The following is a 14,552-nucleotide window of genomic DNA, read 5'->3' as shown; positions in this document are numbered from 1 at the left end:
ACCATGACTCGCAAAGACACACGTACTCTGATGTTCACTGCAGCACTGTTTACAATAGCCAAAACATGGAAACAACCTAAATGTCCATTGACAGAGGAGTGGATCAAGAAGATGTGGTACATATACACAAAGGAATATTACTCAGCCATCAAAAAGAACGAAATACCAGCATTTTTAGCAACATGGATGGACCTAGAAACTATCATGCTAAGTGAAGTCAGCCATACAATGAGACACCAACATCAAATGCTTTCACTGACATGTGGAATCTGAAAAAAGGACAGACGGAACTTCTTTGCAGAACAGATGCTGACTCACAGACATTGAAAAACTTATGGTCTCTGGAGGAGACAGTTGGGGGATGTGGGAATGTGCTTAGGCTATAGGATGGAAATCCTATGAAATCAGATTGTTGTGATCATTATACAACTACAGATGTGATAAATTCATTTGAGTAATAAAATATATGTGTGTGTGTATATATATAAATAAATAAATAAATAAATAACTTATTTAGTGTATTGTGACATTTTAAGCAAAGTATTCCGAACTCTTCTGTTTCTGGCTTTAAGTAAGGAAAAAAAAAGATAAATGAACAAAGAAATAAATTGTTACTTGGCTCCACTACAATTACCATTTCCTATATGAAAAAACAGCTAATCTTAGTACATTTCTTTTTCACACATCTGGTATTTTAACCTCTTACCTTCTCCCTCAAGCCCCTAACAAAAATCCTAAGTCTAAAATTCTTACTAGCCTTCCAACCAATCTCTGATCCACAAGTCCTTTCAAAGAAACTAGGACTTAAGTAGCCATGAGACATTTCACAAGTTTTCCTATTAGGAACGTTATCTTACAAAACTGGGGTTCACTAAAAGCAAATGCTCACTTGAAATTGCTGGTTTTGAACCTGATATCTCTCCAACAAAGATGGGCTCATCATCATCATCATCATCAACCTCTTTTACTTTCTTCTGCCATGGTTCCAATTCTTCTTCTTCACATTCCATAAAGAGCTCTGCCATTTTTTAATTATCTAATGTTCAAAAGAAGAAAAGCAAAGTTTATTTTCAAACAGAAAAATACATTTTTTTGTAATACATAGTATGATATTTGAGATCTACTTTAATAATCCTAATAGCAATTTCTGAATTGATATTTATAGTTTGTACATGGTAGCAACAGTGAGAAATCCAGAGCTCACTCTCTAAGATATAAACTAGTAAAATTTAAATAAAGAGATGACAAATAGATAAATAGGTAGGTAGATAGATAATGGGTGACAGTAGTTATTTATAGTGGACAGAAAATTTTAGAACAATGTAAGTTGCAGTCATGTGCCTGGAATATGATTTTATCTACAAAAAAAGACTGCACCTAACCATTATCTGAAAAAAATAAATAAAACAAAACACAATAACAAAAGGGAGATGAACTAAGAATAAGAGGTGATAGGTGGGAGAAATAACAGAAAAACAGAACCAAATTCAGGAATGCCACGTACAAAGCAAAGCAGAGATGAGGTGCTAGACTGAAATAAAAAAACAAAGTGAGGCTTATTTCATTTGGGGAAAATTAAGACATTCCTCACCTGAATAAACAAACCAAAGAACATACAGTAAATATCACTATCCTAGAAGTTCTGATCAAGCATAGATCACCCAAGAAGAATTTTAGTACCTCAGGGTTTTTTTTTTGGGGGGGGGTGTTTTTTTTAGGGCCACACCCACAGCATATAGAGATTCCCAGGCCCGGGGTCAAATCAGAGCTATAGCTGCTGACCACAGCAATGCCAGATCTGAGCTGCATCTGCAACCTACACTACAGCTCATGGCAACCCCAGATCCTTGACCCACTAAGTGAGGCCAGGGATCAAACCTGTGTCCGCATGGATGCTAGTCAGATTCACTTCCACTGAGCCATGATGGGAACTCCAAGTATATCAGTTTTAAATACAAATAGACAATCAATATAAGCACCAGAAATTTTAGGAAACCCTCCTCTCTTTCAGAACAAAATCAATAAGACAGATAAAGAATCCAAAGGAAAAGAGATAATGCAAAAAGCAAGACAAATACTAGAGAAAATTAGCATTTTCAGAGATATGAGACCAAAAAGGCTGTTATAAAAAATAATATTCAGGGAGTTCCAGTCGTGGCACGGTGGTTAACGAATCCGACTAGGAACCATGAGGTTGAGGGTTCGGTCCCTGCCCTTGCTCAGTGGGTTAACGATCCGGCGTTGCCGTGAGCTGTGGTGTAGGTTGCAGACGCGGCTTGGATCCCACATTGCTATGGCTCTGGCGTAGGCCGGTGGCTGCAGCTCCAATTCAACCCCTAGCCTGGGAACCTCCATGTGCTGCGGGAGCAGCCCAAGAAATAGCAACAACAACAAAAAAAAAGACAAAAGACAAAAAAAAATAATAATAATAATAATATTCAGGAGTTCCTACCATGGCTCAGTAGGTTAAGAACCCAATATACTGTCCATGACAATGCGGGTTCAATCCCTGGCCTCATTCATTAGGTTAAGGATCCAGCATTGCCGCAAGTTACGGCACAGGTCGCAGATACAGGTCAGATCTGGTGCTGCTGTTGCTGTGGCATAGGCCGGCAGCTGCAGCTCTAATTCTACCCCTAGCATGGGAACTCCCATGTGCTCCAGGTGTGGCCATTAAAAAAAAAAAAAAAAAAAAAAAAGCAATATTCAGAAAACAAAAATAGGATTAAAAATGATAGCCAAATTTTTTAATCCAGTTTTAAAAATTAAAATGTCCATGGAGGTGGAACTAAGCAAAATAAAAATTTACATATACATACATACAAACACATATATATGTATATTAACCAAATGAGAAGAAAACACAACGTTATTAGAAAATCAATTTCAAAGGTGCAATATTCAACTAATAAAATTTACAGAAAAAGAACAGAGAAAAAGCAGGGGATAGGTTATCAAAGAAATAATGCAGGCCAGTTTCGTAGATCAGAAGACAAAAATCTCTTGGCCAAAAGGCCCCACTAATACTCAGTGCAACGATCAAGAAAAAAGGTATACCAATACATACCATTACCAAATTTCAGAACAAAAATGATAAAGGGAACATCCTCAGATCTATATGGGGTTCAAGGCAGGGAGGGCAGAAACAGATCATATACAAAAGATCACAGGTAGTAAGAACAGAAGCAAGACAATAAAGTAATACTTTTAAAATTCTTACCAAAATTATTTTTCAATTTAGAATTTTATACCTAGTCAAACTTTTCATCAAGTATGAGAGTACAGACCAAGAACATCACACAAGATTTACTTCCCACGTACCTCTTCTCAAGAATCTACCATAAAATCCACCAAAACATAAGACTCAACCAAGAAAGAGGAAGATATAGAATGCAGAAAAACACAGCACTCAACACAAAGTCCCATGACAACAGAAGTTCAGTGGGCTAGAGAACAACTAGTCCAGACTAGATCAGAAAAAAGTACTTCAGAAGGAGCATGTCTATGAGACCAAAGAAAAAATGATTAAAATATAAACTTTTAGACTACCTGACAAGTTTTACTATATAGACAATTGAATTGAGAGGATTTTGAAGGTGTGAGATTTAGCTACAGATTTTAATAAAAGTTAGCAAATTAAAAAACATGAAAAGCATTCATTGCTGAGCAAACCAAAGAAAAAAAATAAAAAGAAATATATCCCCTCATATGATAGTCCATATATAATAGCATATCAATAGCATATTACCATGCTTATCAGTGAATGGTATTTACATGGTCATCATAATGAAAATATCTAATATGGACTTAACCAAAAACTGAGAAAAGTATATTGGGAGATACCTAGAAGGAAGGAAAGGGTAGTTGTAAGAACGCAAAAATCCTCATGATAGAACATTACTAGAAAATGGTTAGACTTGATCATGCAACAGACAGCATACATACATATACATATAAACACTTGCAAGAAACTATGGTTAAACCACTTAGAGCCTTTTTATTTTTTTTCACTTAAAGTCTTTTTAGGTTGTTTGACTTTTAAAACTATGTGTATATATTACTTTAAGCTGAGATGAAAGAGAAAAAGAAAGAGTAAGAGGAGGGGGAAAAGAGTAACAGTACTGAAGGTCTAAAGTAAAGTAATAACAATGGAGATGGACACAAGTGATGCTTAACTAGATATATGAGGAACATATATATATATATGAATGGGACAGGGGAAGACCGCATAAGAGAAAAAAACAAAAACAAACATTAAAAACACCTCCAGGTTCTCAGGGTTCTGGCTTAGAAAATACCTTTAATTTATCATTTAAATGTAGTCACTTCTAAAGGTCATTTTTTTATTACACTAAAGTAATGCCACTTCTAATTCTGACTCAAAATTAAGACCATGTTCTACAATGATCTTAAAGATAGTACTAACTGAAACAGTGCTTTCAGAGAGTATACAAAGGAAATACTTTATATTTAAATAGGTGCCATTCTTTTACAAATTAAAAAAAAATTTTTTCCCTTCTATAAACATGTATCACAAATCATTTCTTGAGAGTTCCTGCTGCGGCACAGTGGGTTAAGAATCTGCTGCAGAGGCACAGGTTTGATCCCCAGCCCAGCACAGCAGCTTAAAGGATCTGGCAGCTGCAGCTTAGATTCAATCCCTGGGCCAGGAAATTCCATATGCTATGGGTGCCCATTAAAAAAATAAAAAACAAAAAATCACACATCTATAAAACATTTCTGGGTCTAACATTATTTAAATATTTAGTAGTCCACCCTCCAAAAGAATAACATAAAATAAAAGTTCTTCTCATTTTTCCAAACATTATGTATATCATGAAATGATCCCTTTCTTTTCTAAACTATTTTACTTATTATATAGACTTAAGTCGAATGATTAAAAACACTACTATATGTTTACGGTCAAACTGAGATCCTTGAAAGAGTATTTATCATCTACATATTAAGTAGGCAGTGGGGACATAGGATGTAATAATCTACAACTAGAAAACCAGGTAAGGTCAAGCAATGCCTAATAATAAAAGATTAGGGAAATTCACTGTATATTAATAATAAAAGCATCATTTAAATCCAGATGGTATAGGTTATGAGCTGAACTGTTTCTCCAAAATTCATATGTTGAAGTCCACACCATCAATACCTCATAAAGTGACTGTATTTGGAGGCAGAGCCTTTAAAGAGGTAATTAAGTTAAAGTGAGGTTATGAGTGTGGGTGCTAATCAACTATGACTGGTATCCTTAAAAAAAAGAGGACATCAGGACACAGATACATGTATGAAGGTAAGACCATCTCAAGACAAAGGAAGCAGATGACCATCTAGAAGCCAAGTAGAGAGGCCTGGAACAGACCCTTCCCTCAAGGCCCTCAAAAAGAAACTACCCTACCAACATCTTGATCTTAGACTTCTAGCCTTCAGAATTGTGAGAAAATAAATTTCTTCTGTTGTTTAAGCCATCCAGTCTATCCTCTTCACTCTTTTTAACAGTTAAATGTTAAATGGCAAATGATATTGCCATTATCAATATAACAAGGATATATTGTTGAAAAAAGAATTTTTAAGATATGTAATAGCTTTACAATATTTTTTAAGAAATAATTAGTTTTTGTCTATGCAGGAAACATGTGATTATGTTCCAAATTGATAATGCTAGCTATTTCATTTCTACTTTACTAATTTTTAAATTTATATTATTTCTTTTTAGGTGAGCATTTACTACTCTAACAATTTTAAGTGTTTTTGTCTTGAAGGAAATGTGCCTACCTCTCATTCTTTCTCCTGAAGAAAAGCTATCAGTACAAAAGCCACATACACTAGTCTCAGTCATGGCAACAACACTTACTTTTCGGCTAAAAAGGGTTGTTGCACATCAAGTCAGAGTTGACTTTCTGTAAACTGTCACCTAAGTACTGTCACAGTGATACCAGTCAATTTTATGAGCCACTGTAAGTAAAGCCAAATACTGAAACATGAAACTTGGGATTCAGAAATTCTTGGATCTAATTTTGATCTCCAAACTCATCATGTGACTACAGACAAGACGGCAAGTTATATCTCAGTTTTCTTTCCTATAAAATAAAGATAACTATTATTAAAGTGGATTTCATTAAATTAAATGTACAGGTACTTAATTTTTTTGTCTTTTTGTCTTTTTAAAAAAAGCTCAATTTTTAAGTTTGATATAAACATATAACTACATAATTGGTTCATTCCTCAATGAATCCAAATTTTAAAAAAAATCATGTTTCTATTAAGCTCTTAACTACTTGAAGAAGTCTGAAATTATTAAATTAGAAAGTTTTTTAGAAGCATTCTTCTATAAAAATGAACAATCACATAATGTGCTATTTTAGTAAATTTGTATTTTCAGATACTGTGACATTAATCTTCATCTGTTACCTACTCTTCACATTTCGAATATAATTATTTCCATAAGAAAACATAATTTTAAATAAATTTTAGTTTCTATTTTTCTGTTTTTTAAAAATCAATGAATTTAAAAGGAAAAAAATTAGATCATAGATTAATTCATTCAAAAATACTCAAACTAATTATACTTATTGTTTTCTGCATACAAGGTAATGTGTGCTATGTTCTAGGGAAAAAACAAAGATCAATAAGTCATAGTATTTGCCTAAAATAACTTAAAACCTAGTATGTCTATAATTCAAAATAAATTCCATTAAAATAAACATTATTTAAAAATCTGAGGATTTCCCCTTGTGGTGCAGCAGAAATGAACCTGACTAGGAACCATGATGTTACGAGTTTGATCCCTGGCTTGCTCAGTGGGTTAAGGATCCGGCATTGCCGTCAGTTATGGTGTAGGTCTTTGAGGCAGCTTGGATCCTACATTGTTGTGGCTGTGGTGTAGGCTGGCAGCTACAGCTCTGATTCGACCCCTAGCCTGGGAACCTCCATATGCCACAGGTGTGGCCCTAAAAAGCAAAATATATATATATTTTTTGTATATATATTTGTGTATATATATTTTTCTGCTAATATATACACACATACACACAAATTTTTAAAAACCTGTTTTAGTTATAAAGCAACAAGGTAAACTATTAGATGACAGAAACCTAAAATATTGAGATACACAGCTAATTTAATCTTTACATTCCTCTTTATTCCCAGGCTGACAAAAGTAAGTTTTCCGGCTTTTTAATTTCCAAGTTATTTGGAATGAATTAATCCACAGGAAAAAAAAAATATTTTAACCTCAGAAGTTATTGCTATAAACGTTTAAACTACTAATACAAGAGATTCTAGTGAATATTGAGTTTAACTAAATTCACCAAGTTCTGAGGTCTCTTTAACTCAAATATTTGAATAGTTGTAACTTGTCCCTAAACCAACATTAGTGAGTGGTATGTATATGTCAAGTAGATAAATACAAGACAATTCTTACTCAGCATTAAGGACATATTTATACCAAGAATATAGAATATTCTTTAAGAGACTTAATAACGAAGTCTATGAAACTCACATATTTTTTAAGTGATCATATAAATATCATTTAGCAAAACTCTAGTATTCAATTTACAAATATTCATTAATAAGTGACTTATCTCAGAGTTCTCTTGTGGCACAGCACATTAAGGATCTGGTATTCTGGTATCACCACTGTGGCAGCTTGGGTTGCTGCTGTGGTAACGGGTTCCATCCCTGGCCTGGGGAACTTCCAAATGCCACTGGCACGGCCAAAAAAAATAAATAAATAAACAAAGACCTAGCCATATGAACAAGATATCCATGCCTAGGATTACAGGAATGACATCAAGATAACCTACTTCAAAAGTGTGAGGACCACAACTGCTAATTAGGAAAAAACCTCAATTAATACACTAGCAAACATACTAAAAGTTGGCAATTAGAACTGTAATTTCAAGAGTTCCTACTGTGGGAGTTCCCATCATGGCTCAGTGGTTACCAAATCCAACTAGGAACTATGAGGTTGCGGGTTCAATCCCTGGCCTTGCTCAGTGGGTTAAAGATCCGTCGTTGCCGTGAGCTGTGGTGTAGTTTCGAAGATGCAGCTCGGATCCCGCATTGCTGTGGCTCTGGCGTAGGCCATCGGCTACAGCTCTGATTAGACCCCTAGCCTGGGAACCTCCATATGCCTTGGGAGCAGCCCTAGAAAAGGAAAAAGACAAAAAAAAAAAAAAAAAAAAAAAAGGAGTTCCTACTGCGGCACAGTGGATTAAAAATCTGATTGCAATGGCTTGTGTCACTGCAGAGATGCAAGTTCGATTCCCGGCCCAGTGCAGTGAGTTATAGGATCTAGCATTGCCACAGCCGCAGCATAGGTCACAGATGCAGCTTGGATTCAATCTCTGGCCAAGGAAGTTCCATATGCCTCAGGTGCTGCCGTTAAAAATCAGCCAAAAGCTGCACTGTGCAATACTGTAGCCACTAACCATATGTAACTGTTTAATTAAAATTAAATAAGGAGTTCCCGTGGTGGCACAGTGGTTAACGAATCCAACTAGGAACCATGAGGTTGCGGGTTCGGTCCCAGCCTTTGCTCAGTGGGTTAACGATCCAGCGTTGCCCTGAGCTGTGTAGGTCGCAGACGCGGCTCGGATCCCGCGTTGCTGTGGCTCTGGCGTAGGCTGGTGGCTACGGCTCCGATTAGACCCCTAGCCTGGGAACCTCCATATGCCAGCGAGAGTGGCCCAAGAAATGGCAAAAAGACAAAATAAATAAATTAATTATTAATTTAATTTAATTTAAAATTCAGTTCCTCAGTTTCACTAACAACACTGCAAGTGTTCAAAGCCACATGTGGCTGGTAGCTAATGCACTGGACAACGCAGCTACAGATCATTTCTACTGGATAATGCTTGTCTAAAGAATCACTGCCATACTTCATTCTGGTTAATAAACACAAACAAAGAGTTTCATGGATTCCTTTGGCATGTCACTGGAGCATGTCAAAACCATCACAGTAAAAATCTCTTAAGTCACCACTTCAGAATTATGGTGGTAAAGCACAGAATCTATGAAGGATTAAATCAGCTAATACTGAAGTAAAATACCCAGCAAAGATATGCAGCAGGGATGGCAAAGCTCCAAAAGGTTCCTAGAGCTTCTGCAGCACACAACTGACTCCAACATAGCCAGAAAAAAAGAATACACTACACTTCAGCTACTGACTCAGGTAGAAATTTCATGCCCAAGTTTAATACATTTGTTTCTAAATGAATTCCAAGTAAGTGATTTAAAAAGACTTTTTAGATAATTCACTGGCTTTTGGAGAATGCTCACATAAATAATTATAAATCCTACTTTTTAAATTGTTTCTAGCTTTTATATATCTAAAATTAAACCGTATCTTTTTTTTTTTTCTTTTTTTTTTTGGTCTTTTTGCCTTTTCTAGGGCCGCTTCTTGCAGCATATGGAGGTTCCCAGGCTAGGGGACCAATCGGAGCTGTAGCCACCAGCCTATACCACAGCCACAGCAATGCAGGATCCAAGCCTCGTCTGCAGGCTACACCACAGCTCACAGCAACGCCGGATCCTTAACCCACTGAGCAAGGCCAGGGATTGAACCTGCAACTTCATGGTTCCTAGTCGGACTTGTTAACCACTGCGCCACAAAGGAAACTCCAAAAATTAAACTATATCTTAAGGATTGTATACTACGAAAACTTTTAGGTCAAAGGAAATATGGGTCCACATTTTTACTTTCAGCCATTGATAGAGATAATCTGATGCAATGTCACTGTGTTAAATAATAAACATAATGCATTTAGTCCCATTTATTCTCTGATAAGGGAAAAATTAAGAAATTCCATAAATCGGAGTTTCTGTCATGGCTCAGAGGAAACAAATCTGACGAGTATCCATGAGGATACTCATGGATATTTATATATAAAACTTATTTCATAGAATTACAATGGAGATTAAATGATAATTTACATAAAGCACATAGCTCATTGCCTAGCACAAAGAAATCACTCAATAAATCTTAACTGCTTTTACTTCTGGGCTCGATCTCACCTTAAAGAACTCTAAGAACAGATTATGATGTCATTATTATAACGGAATTTATAATCTATCAGCTAAATATTTAAAAATAACTTGTTATATGAGATCTTCATTACAGTAGTATTTCTCATAATAAAATTTTAGTTTTATAAATAAACTTTCCAGAATGTGGCATCAAATCTATCCTACTGTATTTTCCTCTTTTTAAAAAAGCATTTATAAACTATTTACAACACTCATTAACATAAAAAAATTTCAAATCCTCATATGCATGTAACGCACACCTAAAATTTGTCAACACTGTTAAATTTGTACTGCTAATCTCATAAATATCTAGTACAAAAATACAAAAATATAAAAATTAACTTTTTATGTTAATTTGCATAGTGTCTTATGCCGTTTCCATTTTTTAAAAAAGCACTTTCATTCTACATACATCCCTGTAGTTTAATTTCTAAAAAAAAATAATTTTAAAAATGAGTAGGCAGTAAGCAGAAGACAAAAGTGAATGCTAGAAATATGATAAATGGTTAAGTTCTCCAACTAACTGGAACTCAAAAGTTAGAGTTACTCAAGGAAATAATCCAAGAAATAATCACATTATGAAGTTAATCTTTGTTTTTTCTCATCATAAAAATAATGTTTGTTTGGTTTTTTTGTCTTTTTGCATTTTTTAGGGCCACTTCCCATGGCATATGGAGGTTCCCAGGCTAGGGGTCCAATCGGAGCTGTAGCCACCAGCCTACGCTAGAACAGCAACACCAGATCCAAGCTGCGTCTACAACTTACACCACAGCTCACTGCAATGCCAGATCCTTAACCCACTGAGCAAGGCCAGGGATCGAACCCGAAACCTCATGTTCCTAGTCGGATTTGTTTCCACTGCACCACGACGGGAACTCTAACATTTTAACTGAGGGCTGCATTACTAACCAAGAAGTTGGCAATACCACAACCAGGTATGATTAATTTAACATAAAAGGGGAAAAGCAAAACAAAAAGACAATCATTTCAAATAGTGAAAATTTACATTCAAAATCAGTGTAGCAGATAAAAATAAAATTCACCTAACATAAATTTAGTCTAGGATTAACATGCTAGCTGTAAGAAACATTAAGCTTTTAAGAATTTTGCTTATATACTTAGAAGAGTTTTCCAGCAGAATGATTTGGATGACAAAGGGTCATTGGAACACTGTTCAAAAGACGTCTGATCTATCACTTTTCTCCTCTTACAAATTTACCAAGAAATCAAGCATTCAAATTACTCCACTGATTTAAAGCTTTAGTTTATGCTCTACTTCATTTAATAAATAATTTATTTAGTCTTTGCCATTAATGGCATACTGAAATAGAGGTCTATAATTTTAGAATTCTAATCCCAAATGAATAGAGCTTTAAGGATTCAAAGTGGGTTCTTAACTATGAGTAAAAATCTAATATTTCCAATCCTGTTTTTATGATCTCTCAGTAATTTCCAAATATCTCAAGGAAATACCAGAAAATTAATTTTAATGTTCACTATTTTAAAACAGTCTTTTAAGGGAGACGAGTCATTTTTAAAACTACAGTTTTTTATCACCTTAGTATCCACCATCACCTATTGATTCCATCATGGAAATTAACTGTAATAGGATTAGAAAAGCAGAGAATGATCATGTCTACTTTGACATTATAACACAAATCACACAAATAGAAACATTAAATCATAAGCAATAAACCCATATTTAATTGCGAGACCTCAAAAAATTTGATTTCAAAAAATTCAGGCATTTAAATATAAAATTTTACAAATAAATTACTATAATTTTTATTTATAAACATTAAGCAAATGAAATTTTAAGTCAGTATTTCCTCCTTCTATGGCTTTTGTTTTATTGTTAGAAAACTAAGCATCTTTTATATAATCTGTATCATTGTTACTATTAAAAACCACAGACTTTTACTTGAAAAGGGCATATTCCAACCACACAAAATACACAACTGAAAACAACTGATGACCAGCACCTATGATACTGCATATAAAATACTGAGGGGTCACGGAAACTCTATATAAAATATTTTATCAAATCTCACCCAATTTCTCAAAGACTCTAATTTTTATGTAAAGTAGAACAGTGCCTTCTGAAAATGGTCAAGGAGAAAAGGACCTATAAAAGGGAGAATATGGATATACATCATTCTATTTTTTTAATAAACCAAAAATTTCAAATGTTATTTTTAAAAAGGATGATAAACTCAGGAATCTTAACAGTAAACAGGCAAACATAGAAGGGGAAGGACTGGGATTCTGCCTTGAAAGAAGTGACATACAAATGAGATCAGAAAAAGGATAGGGAAAATCCAGGTCCTAAAAGAGGGTATCCAACCTATTTCCAAGAATACAGCTCCAAAAGCAATAATTAGGCCAGCTTCTCCTGTCCATGTCCTAACTTACAGAAAAAAATTTCATTCTCTGAAGGAAGGTAATCAAAGAATCACCACTTTAATTCAGAGAAATTCAGATGGATTGCTCAAAGCCTATCGGGAATCAAAATATGCCACTTTGGCAGGCTTTAAGCTGAAGGCAATTAAGAGGCAGAAAACACAGAGCTCTCTGCCCTGCCACTATCTGTATAAAAGCAGGACATACATTTTTCATTGTGAAGGTCTTCCTCTTCCCCTCTCTCATACCAGGAGGAAGAAAAACTACCTTTATCATAGTAGACAGAAAGTCGGCATTGAGATGGGTCTGCCAAACAAACCTTACTAAAATAGTCCTTATCTTCCATTAGTGTCCTCCATATATTTATATCCCATCAATTTACCACTCCTAGAAGCCCAAACCCCTTTTCCTTTGACCTGCCATTTCTCTCCAGAAAAAAACGGTATATAAGCTCCTGTGTCTAACCACCTCTTTGGATCTTCATTTTTTTTTTCTTGGATGAAGACCTCTAATAACATAAAAATTAAAAATTAACATCAAATAAAATTTGTATGCTTTTTCTCTTATTAATCTGCCTTTTATCAATTTATTTATTTATTTACTTTTGTCTTTTTAGGGCTGCACCTGCAGCATATGAAGTTCCCAGGCTAGGGGTCCAATCGGAGCTACAGCCTCCAGCCTTCGCCACAGCAATGAAGGATCCAAGCCAAGACTGCCGCCTATACCACAACTCATGGAAACTTAACCCATGGATCCTTAACCCACTGAGCAAGGCCAGGGATAGAACCCGAGTCCTCATGGATGCTAGTCAGGTTCATTAACCGCTGAGCCATGACAGGAACTCCAATTTAATTTGAAGATCCCAGATTAATCTAAGAGGATAAAGGAAAAGTGTGTCATACAAATAAAGACCTTCCTGTATACAGATTACATTTATAGACTGAACAAAAAGTATTATGCATGTTAATAACAAATGAGGCTTTCAAAAGGTCTCAAAAGAGGAGGATAAAAGGAAAGTCTAGCATAAATTTTTTTGGTATTTTCTCAAAAAACAAAATTTACAAAAAATATACATTGAAGATGTACTATTTATCAGTTTTAGTTACCAGAGAGCCATTAAGTCCAAACTTCATTCAAAGAGTATATTTATTAAGCATGCACTATGTGCCAGGCAGGAATACAATGATGGTAAAAATTAAGACACAAGTCTTGCACTCATGAACCTTACGGTCTAGAGACAGACAAATACAAACAGATTAAACTGACAATGGTAAGTGCTATGGAGGCTATGGACAAAGAATTTAAAAATTAGGTCTAGTTGGCATAATCAAAACTGGCTCCCCTAAGAAAGCAACGATTAAATAGTTACTTGAAGAATGAATTGGAGTCAACTAGGCAAATAGGAGAGAGAAGAAAACATTCCATCCAGAAGGAAAAGCATGTGCAAAAGATCTATGACCCAGCAAACAGGAGAAACTGAAAAGAAACCAGTGTGACTAGAAAAGAGAAGCAACATCCAAGACAATGAAAATAAGACAGGAATCAAACAGCAAAGCACTTTGGATGCCATGTTCTGGAAATTTTGTCCTTATCCTAAGAGCTATGGAAAGCCACCAAAGAAATTTTAAGCAGGAACTGATATAAACAGATTTGTGATATGGTGTCAAAGTAAAAGAATTTAAGTCTAAAATCAAAGAGGTGGTGGTTTTATTCTATTCTGTTCTAATCAATCCTCACTAGGAATACTGTGTATTCACCATGACTCTTTCAACTTAAGAAAACCAGCTCAACCTGCCTTCAGCAAAAAGAGAATTTATTGGCTCATTAACAGAAACAGCTGCAAGCACATTTCAAACGATGATATGTAATCCCGTTTTTTCTTTCTCCATTCCTGAGCTTCACTTCCTCTACTCTGATTCTGTCCTCAGAAAGGGTCCTCCCATTGTGAATGACTATAGCAGTTCAACTTAACTCTTTTCAACGTTCGAGATCCAGACAATGAAAAGACAATCATTTGTCTGATTGGAGCTGACTGTCTGGGCTAAAGTCATGCCCTTTCCTAAACCAGTCACTACTGATCCTCCTGGTAGAGACCCAAGGTATGGGGTGGGGGC

General features: G+C 35.2%; 1 protein-coding gene across 37 annotated transcripts in view; it reads right to left on the bottom strand.

Moving 5' to 3' along the window:
• The window catches only part of ZNF280D (zinc finger protein 280D), a 264,636-nt gene that overhangs the window by 98,186 nt on the left and 151,898 nt on the right, over positions 1 to 14,552 (bottom strand). For all 37 annotated transcript variants that reach the window (XR_014810919.1, XR_014810951.1, XR_014810947.1 and 34 more), the window contains one exon: positions 890 to 1,036. Coding sequence is in view for 9 of the 37 variants with exons in the window: in XM_084969321.1 (XP_084825447.1) it covers positions 890 to 1,025 (136 nt within the window). In the remaining 28 variants the exon portion in view is untranslated. The remainder of the gene's footprint in view (positions 1 to 889; positions 1,037 to 14,552) is intronic.

This window comes from Sus scrofa, chromosome 1 (assembly GCF_054392235.1).
Source record: "Sus scrofa isolate SSC_HxYL_T2T_F1_AM1 chromosome 1, Sscrofa_HxYL_maternal_Yorkshire_Landrace_v2.0, whole genome shotgun sequence".
In the NCBI taxonomy this organism is placed as follows: Eukaryota; Metazoa; Chordata; class Mammalia; order Artiodactyla; family Suidae; genus Sus; species Sus scrofa.
Note: the sequence above shows the minus strand (reverse complement) of the source record. Positions and strands in the feature narration are given on the sequence as shown.